General features: G+C 38.6%; 1 protein-coding gene across 1 annotated transcript in view; it reads right to left on the reverse strand.

The window, feature by feature from the left end:
* Positions 1-13,896, reverse strand: part of TTK (TTK protein kinase) — a 28,833-nt gene that overhangs the window by 7,481 nt on the left and 7,456 nt on the right. The window contains exons 4-13 of the mRNA XM_061990261.1: positions 13,134-13,277; positions 10,579-10,687; positions 10,405-10,480; positions 10,225-10,322; positions 8,843-8,942; positions 8,020-8,143; positions 3,045-3,217; positions 2,772-2,917; positions 1,137-1,263; positions 20-112 (exon numbers count right to left, since the gene is read on the reverse strand). Coding sequence (XP_061846245.1) covers positions 20-112; positions 1,137-1,263; positions 2,772-2,917; positions 3,045-3,217; positions 8,020-8,143; positions 8,843-8,942; positions 10,225-10,322; positions 10,405-10,480; positions 10,579-10,687; positions 13,134-13,277 — 1,190 coding nt within the window. The remainder of the gene's footprint in view (positions 1-19; positions 113-1,136; positions 1,264-2,771; positions 2,918-3,044; positions 3,218-8,019; positions 8,144-8,842; positions 8,943-10,224; positions 10,323-10,404; positions 10,481-10,578; positions 10,688-13,133; positions 13,278-13,896) is intronic.

Here is a 13,896-nt window from a genome sequence, read left to right on the forward strand (position 1 = left end):
GGATAAAAGAGCATCTTACCTTACTTGAGCCTCCACTACCTATTTGCTTTAATATTGTATAAACTCTTCCCTTGATGGCAAGACATTCATGTGAAGGTATAGAAGCTGGAACCTGTGTATATACAGAAGTTAAGAGAATAACTATTGGCACTCATCCAGGGGAACTTGGTAGAGGTCTACTCTTTATTAAGATGTTTCAAATTGTCTTTCTTAAAATAAAGCAAATCAAAGTTAAACTTCAAATATGTTTGTCTTGAAAGCTAAAGTTCCCCATAGCAAAAGTATTTGTATAATCATCATCATCATATTTGCATAATAATCATTTTAATGCTCTTCACACTGGAAATCAAGAAAAGGGCGTCTTTAACAAAGTTTCTCAGGTCATCAGAGACATCTCCCTCTCTACAAATCATGTAAATAACATCACAGCACACAAATAATAGAGCTGTACTCAAATCACCTACTGTTTCACTGGGAGCTAACTACAGCTAGGAGACGCCAGTGCTGTGAAGCCTGTATTGCCTGTACCTGCCTCTGTGCTGTAGGACAGCCACAAATTTTAAGTATTAATCTTCTGGTAGGAAGCTTAAACCTATCTCCCAATTCTATCTACAATTGGGAAGATTCCTACCTGAATGTGCAGCCTGAAGGTAATTCATTTTTACATTATTACAGACGACGAGAAATACACCAAAATTCATGAAATTTAACAAAATGGAGAAAGAATTTAATCCCTCTCTCACTTCCCCTCAGACTCTTACAGTTTTTAAACACACACTGATTCTCTTCATGAGTACTCCACTGGATAGTACTACTATAAAAGTCTAGAAGAAAAACACTGACTTCAATTCTTGCCTCTGTCATGAAGTAAAATCTGACAAGTCTTAGATTTCAGACATAGAGACATTGAGATTTTGGCACAATTGAACTGATGTTTCAAGAGGTGATTTATATACGTGTCTGAGTTTAGGTAAAATATGAAGACACAGTTATTTTGAGAATGATTACTTTCCATTACTCATCCAGAAAGACGAAGAGCAGCTTTAAATCCAAAGAGATATCCATACAAGCATGTATTCAACCTGAAGCACTCTCCAGTGAAAATACGTACTGAAAAAATGGCAGAAGACTGTTACCTGCAAGCCAACTGGAGTTTGAAATGAAGTTGCTGGAGTATGTGGTAGGAAATATGGGAGCTGGTTGTAGGGAGTAGAAATTTGACTTCCTGGTAGAAAGTTGTTCTTTACAACTGGTGTTCTGAAACTAAATGAAATAATGAACAATATCTCCATTTTCCTGGGTTTTTGAAAGATTGTACTTCGAAGTTGACATTTTCAGCGCTTCTGGAAAGTTAAACTCTAGTGACCAGCAAAAGCTTAAGTCTCTGCTACCTCAATTATAAGCAGTAAGACCACTTCAACTTCTTGACATGATAGTCCTTTGGAAGTACACTTAAACTAGAGCATATACTTACAAAATATTTCTTAAAACAGCAATTAATGAAATTTATCTTCAAATACCAGCTGGGACTCCCAAAAACTGGAAAACTAAAGCACCATGCAACTAGAAGAGCTGTCCATATGACAGCAACATAGGCTAAGTCACAATGTGTTTTACCTTATTGTTCTTTATTCAAAACCTTTTTAAGAGAAACTTCTCTTTTTAAGTGAAACTATTGAGATAAAGAACTTTAAGGCAATCATAAGAAGGTTTTTTATAGAGCTTTAGCTATGCTGCATATGAGTGGGAAGATCATATATTCAAGAAAACTAAATACTGCAAGAAATCATTTACATTTCTGTTTCCCTGATGTGTCCAGCATACATTCAGTTATATCACAAATATACTTTTCTTCACAGTATTTACAATAACTGTTGTGAAATTCAGAACTGAAAAAAATTATACACCTAGGACTTTTTTTTTGTTGAGAATAAAATGACAAGAGTGTGAAAAGTGTCAAAAAGCAGAATTCTCATTGAACACCAAAGCACTTGAACAAATCTCCGTGTTGACCACGTGCCTTACATACTGTGTGTAATGACAACTGAGTTTTTACTAAATTCCATATAATCAAAGCCTGAAAGAAGAACAAAATCTATTCAAGGACTATTTTTATGAAGTTTCATCGTGAGATTATGTGCTTCATTCACTATATATCTATATATATATATATTCTAATTTCTACAGCTACAGAGACAGAGGTCTTACCAACAGGAACAGTGCTTATTTCTCATGCAGCCTTGACCCAGAGACTTACAAAAACACTGACTAATTATATAATTATATTTATCAACATATGTACAGGAGTTTATGCCTAATTCAAGACTGCATGGATAAACAAGTGCTGAGTGCTCAGTTCTGCAAGACTCTAGTTTCCTTACATTTTCCTTTTTCAAAACCCACAGATACTTGCATCATGGGAAGCAGACTGATACAGACTCATCAGTTGAAAAAAAAACTGTCAGTCACAAAAAACAAAGTACTCAGAAGAAAGTGTCATGTAGCAGGGATCAGAGAAAGAGAAAAATGCTGTAGTAAGGCCATACTGATTTGATGATATACTTCCCTAATGCTCAAATCTGACAGGGAAGACAAAGTTGTCTAAATGTAATCTGAATCTTAAAGCCAGCTACTTGACACTAAGTGTAGGAAGCACTCAGACATTTTGTTTGCTATCTGAACAGAAAAGTTTAAGAAATTCTTGTTAAAAATTGTAAAAGACTTTCCAGAGACTACCATTCATCAGTGTGCAGTTCAAAGAAGTGACTTACCAGTCCATATAATCATTAGATGTAGTGTTTGTGGTGCTCGGTGTTCCACAAATAAATGGTGGATCACTTCTCTTAGAAACAGAATCTGGTGGTGACAATCCTTTTGAAATGGAGTGACAAGATTGTTCAAGGTTTGACTGTTTTCCCTACAAAAAGCAAAAGCAAGATTATTATTCTACACAAGGGGTCACAATTAAGAACACAGAAATCATTTTCTTCTATGTGTCAAGGCTGCTGCGGATTGAAAGCTACTACATACTGCAGTTACTTTACCTCTCTAGAGCAGCTTTTCTGTGTCACTTCTTGACTTGGCCATTTTTTTCTGGCATTAACACAGTTCTGTTTAATCTGATCCAACTGCTTTCTATAGCTTTCACCAGAACTAGATTGTTGCTGTTGACCTTCCAGACCTCTTGGCTCTGATACCTTCAGCTGGACTTTATTTTCTAAAAAAGGTCAAAATGATCTAGATTATTAGAAAGACTCGGTATTTAATAAATAAAACAGGTTCTGGCAGATTTATCCCACAGTTTCTAGAAGAGACTTGCTTTTATTTTTAAAAATCAGAATACAGTGACTTACTGAAGTAATGCATTAAAAGGCATTAATCTAATTTCCAGAAATCATATCCAGTTCAGCGTGGTAATACATCAACTTTCTTCAGTATCTTAGGCTATTGCTATAACTATTTCCTTCACTGAGACACGAAACAGGATCCTACTACAATATCCTGGGTCACATATCGTGTTTATAAAGCATGTGAGACCCTGGCTGAAGAGGGCCTGGCAATGTTGGTTGACAATTGCCTGCACATGAGCCAGCAGTGTGCCCAGGTGGCCAAGAAAGACAATGGCATCCTAGCTTGTATCAGAAAGGTGCCCATATTGAGCACTGGTGAAGCCACACCTCAAATACTGTGTCCAGTTCTGAGCCCCTCTCTACAAGAAGGACATTGAGGTGTTGGGGCACGTCCAGAGATGGCCACAAAGCTGATGAAGGGTCTGGAGAACAAGTCTGATGAGGAGCAGCTGAGGGAACTGGGGTCGTTTAGCCTGGCGAAAAGGAGGCTCAGGGGAGACCTTATCACATGGATGTGGTTTAGCAGTGGATGTGCCAGTGCTAGATTAACAGTTGGAGTCGATTTTAATAGTCTTTTCCAGCCTAAATGGCTCTGTGATTCTATTAAAAGCTTATTGCAATAATTTAGAAGTCTATTGTCTGTGACAACAGACAACTTGCAATCCAGCCTAATGACTGAAGCCTGAGGCTCCACCTCATTGTTCGTTTTGAAGGGACAATAGGACATCAAATCTGCAGAAGACTGCAGGGCATGCTGCAAACAGCACAGCCTAGAACTCTTCCTTCACATGTTCATCCAGTTTTATTTTCGTATCAATAGAAGCAGTACCCCATGCTAGGCACATGTTGAGTGTAACTCAGCTACTGGAGGACATAGTTACCACAACCAGCATCTCCTCTGGAAGACTGACTGAAGCACAAGCAGGAGACATGACCTGAAACCCAAACTGTTCCCAGTGCAAGTCAATGGAAAAAGTATAGCTGTAGGTTTGAGAGGACACTGAAGTTGAAAAAAAAATGAAAAATCACCATTTTTGAAATGAAATCATTTTATTTCCTACAAGAGGTAGGTAGGTATATAATCCCAAATCCAACTCTTGCAATATTAGATATTTTCACCTATTTTTTTAAGCAAGACCAGAAATCGGCCACTTAGATAACTAGATTTCTGATGAAACATAGAAGTGGCAAGTAGCTGCAAAAGACTAATTCATATATTCCATATTCTAGGGTGTTGTTGGTTCTAAGTCATTAGTAGTGACCTAAATCTTAATTGCTATAAATCTGAGCTGCTCATAAGATCTCCCAGAAAGACCACCATGTGTAAGGTGGCTTTATACCATGCTTAATCCTATGTCGTGAGGTGATTTCACACAATATTTAACTTGATGCATTAGCTAAAATACTTCAGTACACCTTAGATATTTTGGTGTATTCCAGAAATCACCTGTTTCTAAAATAAATTACAAGTCATTCACCAAAAGTATGTTAATCATAGGATTACTTCAGTTGGAAAAAAACCTCTAAAATTGAGTCCAACCACTAACCTCACACTGACAAGCCTATCATTAAACAATGTCCCTAAGTGCTGTATCATAGATTCATAGAATGGTAGGGTTGGAAGGCACTTTTAGAGATCATCTAGTCCAACCCCCCGGCAGAAGCAGGGTCACCTAGATCAGGTCACATAGGAACATGTCCAGGCTGATCTTGAAGATCTCTAAGGAAGGAGACTCCACACCCTCCCTGGGCAGCCTGTGCCAGGGCTCTCTAATCTCAACAGAGACATAGTTTTTCTTTATGTTTAAGTGGAACTTTTTGTGTTCCAGTTTCGTCCCATTACCCCGTGTCCTGTTGCTAGATACTATAGAAAAAAGGGATGTCCCAACCTCCTGACACCCACCCTTTAGATATTTATAAATGTTAATAAGATCACCCCTCAGTCTCCTCTTCTCCAGACTAAACAGGCCCAGGTCTCCCAGTCTTTCCTTATAAGGAAGATGCTCCAGTCACCTGATCATCTTGGTGGCCCTGCATTGGGCTCTCCAGAAGTTCTCTGTCCCTCTTGAGCTGAGGAGCCCAGAACTGGACACAGGACTCCAGATGAGGCCTCACCGGGGCAGAGTAGAGAGGGAGAAGAACCTCCCTTGACCTGCTGGCCCAGGCTGCCATTGGCCTTCTTGGCCATGAGGGCACATTGCTGGCTCATGTTTAGCTTCTTATCAAGCAGGACTCCCAGGTCTCTCTCTGCAGAGCTGCTCTCCAGCAGGTCAATCCCCAGCCTGTCCTGGTGCATGGGGTTGTTCCATCCCAGATGCAGAACTCTGCACTTGACCTTGTTGAACCTCATGAGGTTCCTCTCTGCCCAACTCTCAAGCCGGTCGAGATCCTGCTGAATGGCAGCACAGCCTCTGGGGAATCAGCCAGTCCTCCCAGTTTGGATTCCATCAGGGAACTTTCTGAGGATACACTCTGTCCCCTCATCCAGGTTGTTGATGAAGATATTGAACAAGACTGGACCCAGAACCCATCCCTGTGGAACTCCACTGGCCACAGGCCTCCAACTCGACTCTGTGCCACTGATCACCACCCTCTGGGCTCTGTCATTCAGCCAGCTCTCCATCCACCTCACTGTCCACTCATCCAAGCCACACTACCTGAGCTTTCTGATGAGGATGTTATGGGAGACAGTGTCAAAAGCCTTGCTGAAGTCAAGGTAGATGACATCTGCTGTTCTCCCCTCATCTAGCCAGCCAGTTATGCACTCATAGGAGGCTATCAGGTTGGTCAAATGGGATTTCCCTTGGTGAATCCATGTTGACTCCCCCTGATAACCATCTTATCCTTCATATGTTTAGTGATGACATTCAGGATGAATGTCATTTATCTAGTCATCTATCTACACATCTCAAATGCCACTGGGGATGGTGACTCAGTCAGTTCCCTGGGCAACCTGTTCCAGTGTCTAACAACCCTTTTGGTGGAGAAATTTTTCCTAATATCTAATCTAAACCTTCTCTGGCACAACTTGAGGCCATTTCATCTTGTCCCACGACTTGTTACTTGGGAGAAGGTATCAGCTCCCACCTTGCTATAACCTCCTTTGAGGTTGTTGTAGAGAATGATCTTGTCTCCTTTCAGCCTCCTCTTCTCCACACTAAACAACCCCAGCATCCTCAGCTATCTGTTGTAAGACTTGGGCTCTACACCATTCATCAGCTTAATTGCCCTTTTTTGGATACATTCCAAAACCTCTTGGAAATTTTATTTCGTTAAAGAAACCTAAGAATTACAAACACAGTAAAGGCTGAAAAGCAAGTGCATTTACAATAATCAAAAGTATAACAGTGCATTTGACTGACTAATTTAGTAAGCCTCTAAAAGAGTACACATTTATCTAATGCAAGCATCACTCACACAAAGGATTCTTGCAGTATAGGTTCATAGAGTTAGACTGCACTGAGTACACGGAAAGAACAGTGAAAAGAAGTCCCTATTTTTTAGAGGACATGGGTGAAAAAGGGCAAACAATTTTCCTTTTGACAAAGACTTTTCATATCTTTGAGAAATATCCTAAGAAAGGAACTATGACAGTAAAGAAACTGAAGGTCTAGTTTGCGTAGAGATTTAGATGCATGCACACTGCTGTGGTAACACTCAGGTGAGGAACACATTAAGACAGGAGGAACACACAAGTTAAGAAATGCTCAATGTGGCATAAATTTAACATTTAGAATTCAGTGTACACAAAGCAGTGAAGCTGAGTAAAGACAACACAGACTTAACAGCTGAAACCAACAAAAACACAGAAAGCAGAAGCAAATTATTCACATATGTGAACAATCTTAAAATGAGAAATAGTCTGATAAGGAAACAGCACCAGAAAAAGCTCTTTACTCACTAGGACTTGAAACTATAAACAGCATAGAAAGCAAAATGCTGAGAGCAACAGATGACACATGTTCTGTATTCAGAGAGAACTGAAGGTTGTTTTCAAGCACAAGACAAAGTCTTGGTCCTGCCCTTTTAAACTTAGTTCAACCAAAACAATCTCAGATTAAACTTCAAAAGAAATTAGGGTAAACTAGAAGCGTATACAAGGGAAGTCTCAGGAGAAGCTAACTACTATCTGATTTACTAATTTACTACTAAACTATTAATTATAATTCTTAATTTTAATTTCTCTCAGCCAACATCCACTTCATTTTAGTATAAACTAGCACTGCTATCTGATACTTTAGCAAGAGTTTTCTTCACTCTGGCAAGTCTCAACCTGAAACCTTGCATTAGTGCTATTTCAGTGTCTATTTATGTTATTTGTACCTTAAGAGCTAAGGACTTTGCACTACATCTTGGCATCTTACTTCAAAGCCCACCACTCCACATTTTTAGACAGTGTTACAGTGGGGATTTTTGTAGGTTTAGGTTTTTTGTTTGAGGGGTTTTGGTTTTTCTTCACTGTTGTTTTTGTTGGTTTCGAGCAGGGGGGGTTGCCTCTTCGTCCAGGTACCACTCCAAAGCTAAATTTTAATTAAATGCTGCTCAGTTCCAAGCAGACCAACCTTTCCAGCTTTTGAGAAGTATTTTGTTTAGCAATGCATTTTTTTAGCTACAGAACAGTAGATTTGCAATACTTCTAACTATTAAAACATCACATATTAATAGTTACCTTCTCTTTTCACTGCAATACTTGTATCCATTTTGGTTTTGAGAGTTAGAGTTGAGTTGGTAGATATTTCTAAGCTGTTCTCATCCAACATCTGCAATCGTAAAGAACCTTTTTCTTGTAATGACTAAAGAAAACAAAAAGCATCTTAAAAGCAATCAAAGGAGATACCAAGTACAAAGTCCAAAGGACATTTTCTTATGATAACAACTGACACAGCACAGAGCAAATATGCCTCAGAAAACAGTGCAGGATACCCAGACAAGTATTACTGATACTGTTTTTAAATCCATCAGCACTCTGGATTTCCATCATAGTTTCTATAACAAAGACCTGAACAGTTTCTATTCTTGAACTTTCTTTCAGGGGAGAAGTACACGAAAAAGCAAAGCATAGCTCAAAATTAATCTCTATCAAAAGCCATAATTTACAGCTCCATAGAGCACTTAATTAAATGCACTTCAATGAACAGAGTGCTTCCCCATGACATAACTCATGACTACAGCTGAAAGAGCTCCTGCAGTCAAGATGAAGTCTGTTTATTCCCTCTTCCTAGGTCATATGACAGATTTTTAACACTCCCTCATTTCTCCTATCAGATGTATTATTCTGAGAAAGCTTTCTTCATGTCTGATCATGCAGAACAATTTTCAAATTTAAAAGTCAAAATGAACACTTCTATTCATCACTGATTAAAGGAAATTGGATAAAGGAAAATTCTCCTTTATACCTTTCTTGAATTAAAAAAAAGTGTTATTTTCCTTTCTAATACCATAGGACGGCCAGGTAGAGTTCCTTGTATCTATTTTAAAAAGACTTCAGTTACCTGTAAGTCTCCTAAGTCGTATGAATCACCGCCACTAGATTTAGGTTCTGTTGGTGGACAAGGTGCAATGAAGGATGTGCATTTGGAGCTGGATATTTGCCTATTAAAATAACATTGTTAATTACACCACATGCCAACACATAGCGATTGCCTTTTGTGAACCACATGAAAAAGGCACTTGTGTGAAGACTTCTGGCTACGTGATTCAAATTTACAGAAAAGCATGTCTACTCTGACAGATAAGAAAGAAACAATACCAAACAATTCTATAACAATACCACTATCATACCAAAAATAAATGACAGATTACTTAATTGTCTTCATAGAATATACTAATAAGCTACAGCTAAGATCCTAAACCAAACACTGTGTTCCAAACTACATTTGTAAATACGTAGACAACAAAACTATTATGAGAAATACCTTATCCTACTACTTTCACAGATTCAGAATACTGGGAGTTAACTAACTTCTGAGAAACTAAGCAAGTTTTTACTCTTTGGTTCCATATTTCTCCCCCAAAGTTTCTATTTCTGCATGAATTTAATCCCAGAGGAATAAGAGAGGAAAACAGTTATCACAATAGACTTGGTTTGGAACAGGGGATCAGCTTTCTCCTTTGCTTACTTTCAAGCTCTGCTGTAGTCAAACAACATGTAGCAAAGTGCTATTTAGTTGGCAGATTATCCCACTGCTGAACAGTTAACATAGCTTAGAATGGTAGGGTTGCATAGGAACATGTCCAGGTGGGTCTTGAAGACCTCCAAGGAAGGAGCCTCCACACCCTCCCTGGGCAGCCTGGGCCAGGGCTCCCTCACCTCAACAGTGACATAGTTTTTCCTTATGTTTAAATGTAACTTTCTGTGTTCCAGCTTCATCCCATTACAATTCTTGTTATTCACAATAAAATGAGCATAACCACTTTAATAGAATTATTGTCACTGGATGTTAAAAATGAGGATTAAAAACTCTTTCAGGAGCTACAGACAGCTTTATGTCTAATATTAGAGGCTGGAATACACAGATGTAAAGTTATTTTGAAACAAATTTATTTTTGCCTTATTCTCTATCTTGAGTCTACTGATTAGCCAGAACAAGAAATTGATCTTTGAATGCTCTCATACAAAGAACCCGAGCAGTACGATAGGAAGTAGCTTATTGCAATATGGATTGCAACTATAATGACTAAATGTCAATAATCTTTAGATCTATTTTAGACATTTCCAATATGCAGTAAAAACAAATGAGTATTGAAATATGTTGTTCTGTAGTAAACCTGATTCTAGATGAACCTGCTTCTGCAGGGAGGTTGGACTAGATGATCTCTAAAGGTCCCTTCCAACTCCTACCATTCTGTGATTCTATGAAACCTGATACCGTACCTCTTCATAACACTAGCTGTAAGTGGGACATCTTTCATCTTCACATCATCACCATCATCAGTTACTAGTTTAACAGGAACTCTCCCAAAGGGGCAGACCTGAGAGCAAAATGCAGGTTACCATATGTATAAAGCAAAATGAAGAGTTTAAGATTTTGAAGCAAAATGTTACATGTTCTACCTGATTAGATTTGTTTAGTGGCCTTAATGGATTGTGGTAATTAACTAGAGCATCAAGTTCCTGGGACTTCTCCTCCCTGAAGGCAAGAAAAAAAACAAACCAAAAAGAGTAGCATGTGGTTGGTTTTAGTTTAAAAGATGTTTTAAGAGGTTAAATCAGAAACGAAGCTAATACCCAAGCAAAAGTCTGGCAAGAGATGAAGAATTTTCACCAGATTCATTCCTTTTTACACTTCTGTGATTTCCAGGTATGCTCTGAAGTCCAGCTTCTTGTGTACTTGACACTGCAAAGAAATTAAAATTATTCAGACAGTACTAAAGATTGTGTTCACTCCAAAAGAAAAAATGTTCTTTCATAAGGGAAATTTAAAATACGTACATTTAGCAATGTAGCAGCAATGACATATCACTATTTTCTACTTATCTAGACAGACATATAATTTATAGGATATGATAATTCAGATGAGAAAACACAGATTTACAAGAAGGAGACTCCCAGGATAAGTATAAAATAGTCTGTAACAATTGTTACATATATAACTGCATAGAAAACAAGCAGCTAATAGTTGCAAACTAGGTTTAAAAACCTAAAAAGGAGATTGCAGATGTCCAAAGACTATCCAAGCAATTTAACTTCTACAAGAAAAACCTCAATGTTAATCTTATCCTATATGCAGGAGGATGAATAGAAGCATTAAAAACATATGTTTCATTCATAGAATCATAGAATCATTCATAGTGGTAGGGGTTGGAAGGGACCTTTAGAGATCATCTAGTCCAACCCCCCAGCAGAAACAGGGTCACCTAGATCAGGTCACACAGGAACGCATCTAGGCGGGTCTTGATCTCCAAGGAAGGAGCCTCCATAACCTCTCTGGGCAGCCTGTGCCAGGGCTCCCTCACCCTCACAGTGAAATCCCCAGCCTGTACTGGTGCATGGGGTTGTTCCTCCTAGATGCAGGACTCTGAACTTGTCCTTGTTGAACCTCATGAGGTTCCTCTCTGCCCAACTCCCAAGACAGTCGAGATCCCACTGAATGGCAGCGCAGTCTCTGGGGAATCAGCCAGAAGATGGTTATCCTCCTGATAACCATCTTCTCCTTAATATCTTTTCCTTCCTATTTGACTCTTCAACTTTTATGTTTAAATAGATAAATATCTACTTATCATTTTCTCAAATACTTAACGTTACAAATTTGTATAAATAAACTACATGAGCCCTTAAGTTCACTGTTTCTTAAATAGCAGACAGGCAGTAAAAATATCAGATAGAAATTTTACAATCCATGAAGGATATTCCATGTGATATTCTCCCATTGCATAATACATGAGCTGTGGCACTTACTATGTCTATATCTGACTAATGGTAAGCAGAATAGGACCTAAAATAAACTTTTCTTTAAAAATTGATACCATGAACAAACATCATGGTAAATGTTGGCATGTTGTTATCTACTCTGCCCTAGTGAGGCCTCATCTGGAGTCCTGTGTCCAGTTCTGGGCTCCTCAGCTCAAAAGGGACAGGGAGCTACTGGACAGAGTCCAGCGCAGGGCCACCAAGATGACAGGTGACTGGAGCATCTTCCTTATAAGGAAAGACTGTGAGACCTGGGCCTGTTTAGTCTGGAGGAGACTGAGGGGAGATCTTATTAACATTTATAAATATCTAAAGGGTGGGTGTCAGGAGGTTAGGACATCCCTTTTTTCTATAGTAGCTAGCAACAGAACAAGGGGTAATGGGATGAAGCTGGAACACAAAAAGTTCCACTTAAACCTAAGAAAAAACAGGTGAGGGAGCCCTGGCACAGGCTGCCCAGAGGGGTTGTGGAGTCTCCTTCCTTGTAGGTCTTCAAGACCTGCCTGGACATGTTCCTATGCGACCTGATTTAGGTGAACCTGCTTCTGCAGGGGGGTTGGACTAGATGATCTCTAAAGTTCCCTTCCAACCCCTACCATTCTATGATTCTATGTTTGGGTCACTGTCCCACACCCCCTACTATTTCACACAAACGTTGAGTCAACAGGAGCCAGCCAGATCTCAGACCCCATTCCTGAAGGCATATCCATAAGGAAATTAAACCAGACCTATTTTGCACTTTTTCTGTCTTTATACAAAGCAAAAAGATGGAAATGTTAGATATCAGTCTTGGACCAGGGAGTTTCGTTCACTTCACTATTGAAATTGAACCACGATTTTTGCTCAATTCCACTGCAAACAAATCTCATAAGGTAACAGTTCCCTACTAAAGTTACACACCCAGCAATCAGTATCAGTTATGTTTTATGATAGACAAGCACTTCAGTTTTAAATACTTAGGGTTCATTCATTTGTAAAACAAAATTGAAATTAATTCTTATTCCTCAATTTGACTTCACTAAAAAGACTTCAGTAGCCTGTCACTTGGAAGAAAGTTATCTGTACAGTTCTCTACCACCAGTAGCTTATTTCATGCTTTCAGCTGTCTCTATTACAAAGTACAAATACTTAATGACAGAGGAACACCCCCTGCAGAATTAGCAAATCTACCATCCTACAGCTCCTGCAAACTACAGTCATCACAATGAAGATGGAGCACTGAAGGAATAAGATAGATAATATAGATAAATATGACTATTAGACAATAGTGGATCCTGAGTTTGCATCTAGAAGGGGCAAACATTAAAAAGCTATTTTCAATTTAAAGTTACAACATGCATAAACTCAACTACATTTTAAGAAATTGCCATTACCTGCTAAGTTCTCCTTCTCCTCATCTGAGAGCAACTGCTTTTTTTGTAAATGAAAGTTTTGCAGAGCAGTTTCCAACATTTCTAGTGGAACAGCAGAGCACTCCACAGCTTTCTGAAGGAGTTGCTTACACTTCTTAACATTTCCTAAGTAGCAAGGAACAGTGTTAGAAACCAAAGAAATAAAAGACCCAATTACACTAGAACAACGTGGTCTTCTTTAAAGAAGTGATTACATTCATGCTGTCTTATATTCACTTTGCATCAGTCTCTGAAGTAATTGTTCAGTAGGCACTTTTCCCCTTTGAGATCTACTTTAAGGTTACCTCCTGGAACTAGATACAAGTGAATAATTTGAAGTCAGCTTTTCACATGAAGTTGAAAATCAAGTCACAAAATATGCTTTATGACCTCACAAAACTGCAGTCTCAATATTTGTTTAGTGTTACAGAAAATGTAAGATAATACAACACCAATTCTAAATCCCAGTGTTTTTTTCTGTAGTATCAGCAAGGAGAGACAACCTTTATGGGCTTCCATTTAGATCTGATCAGGCACAAAGTTTATTACATATGCACTGTAAAATACTTTTAATGCACATAAAGAAAACAAAGATAGATCAAACATTACTACTCTAGACAGCATGACAGTTAAAAAAAGGGGAGTCAAAGGGAAGGATATTGCTTTATTAATGTTTTACACATGACTAAATGCCATGACTGAAGAAATCTGGGGGAAAGAGGGGATGTTTAAAAAACCACATTTT

The sequence above is a fragment of the Colius striatus genome, chromosome 2 (genome assembly GCF_028858725.1).
Source record: "Colius striatus isolate bColStr4 chromosome 2, bColStr4.1.hap1, whole genome shotgun sequence".
Lineage (NCBI taxonomy): Eukaryota > Metazoa > Chordata > Aves > Coliiformes > Coliidae > Colius > Colius striatus.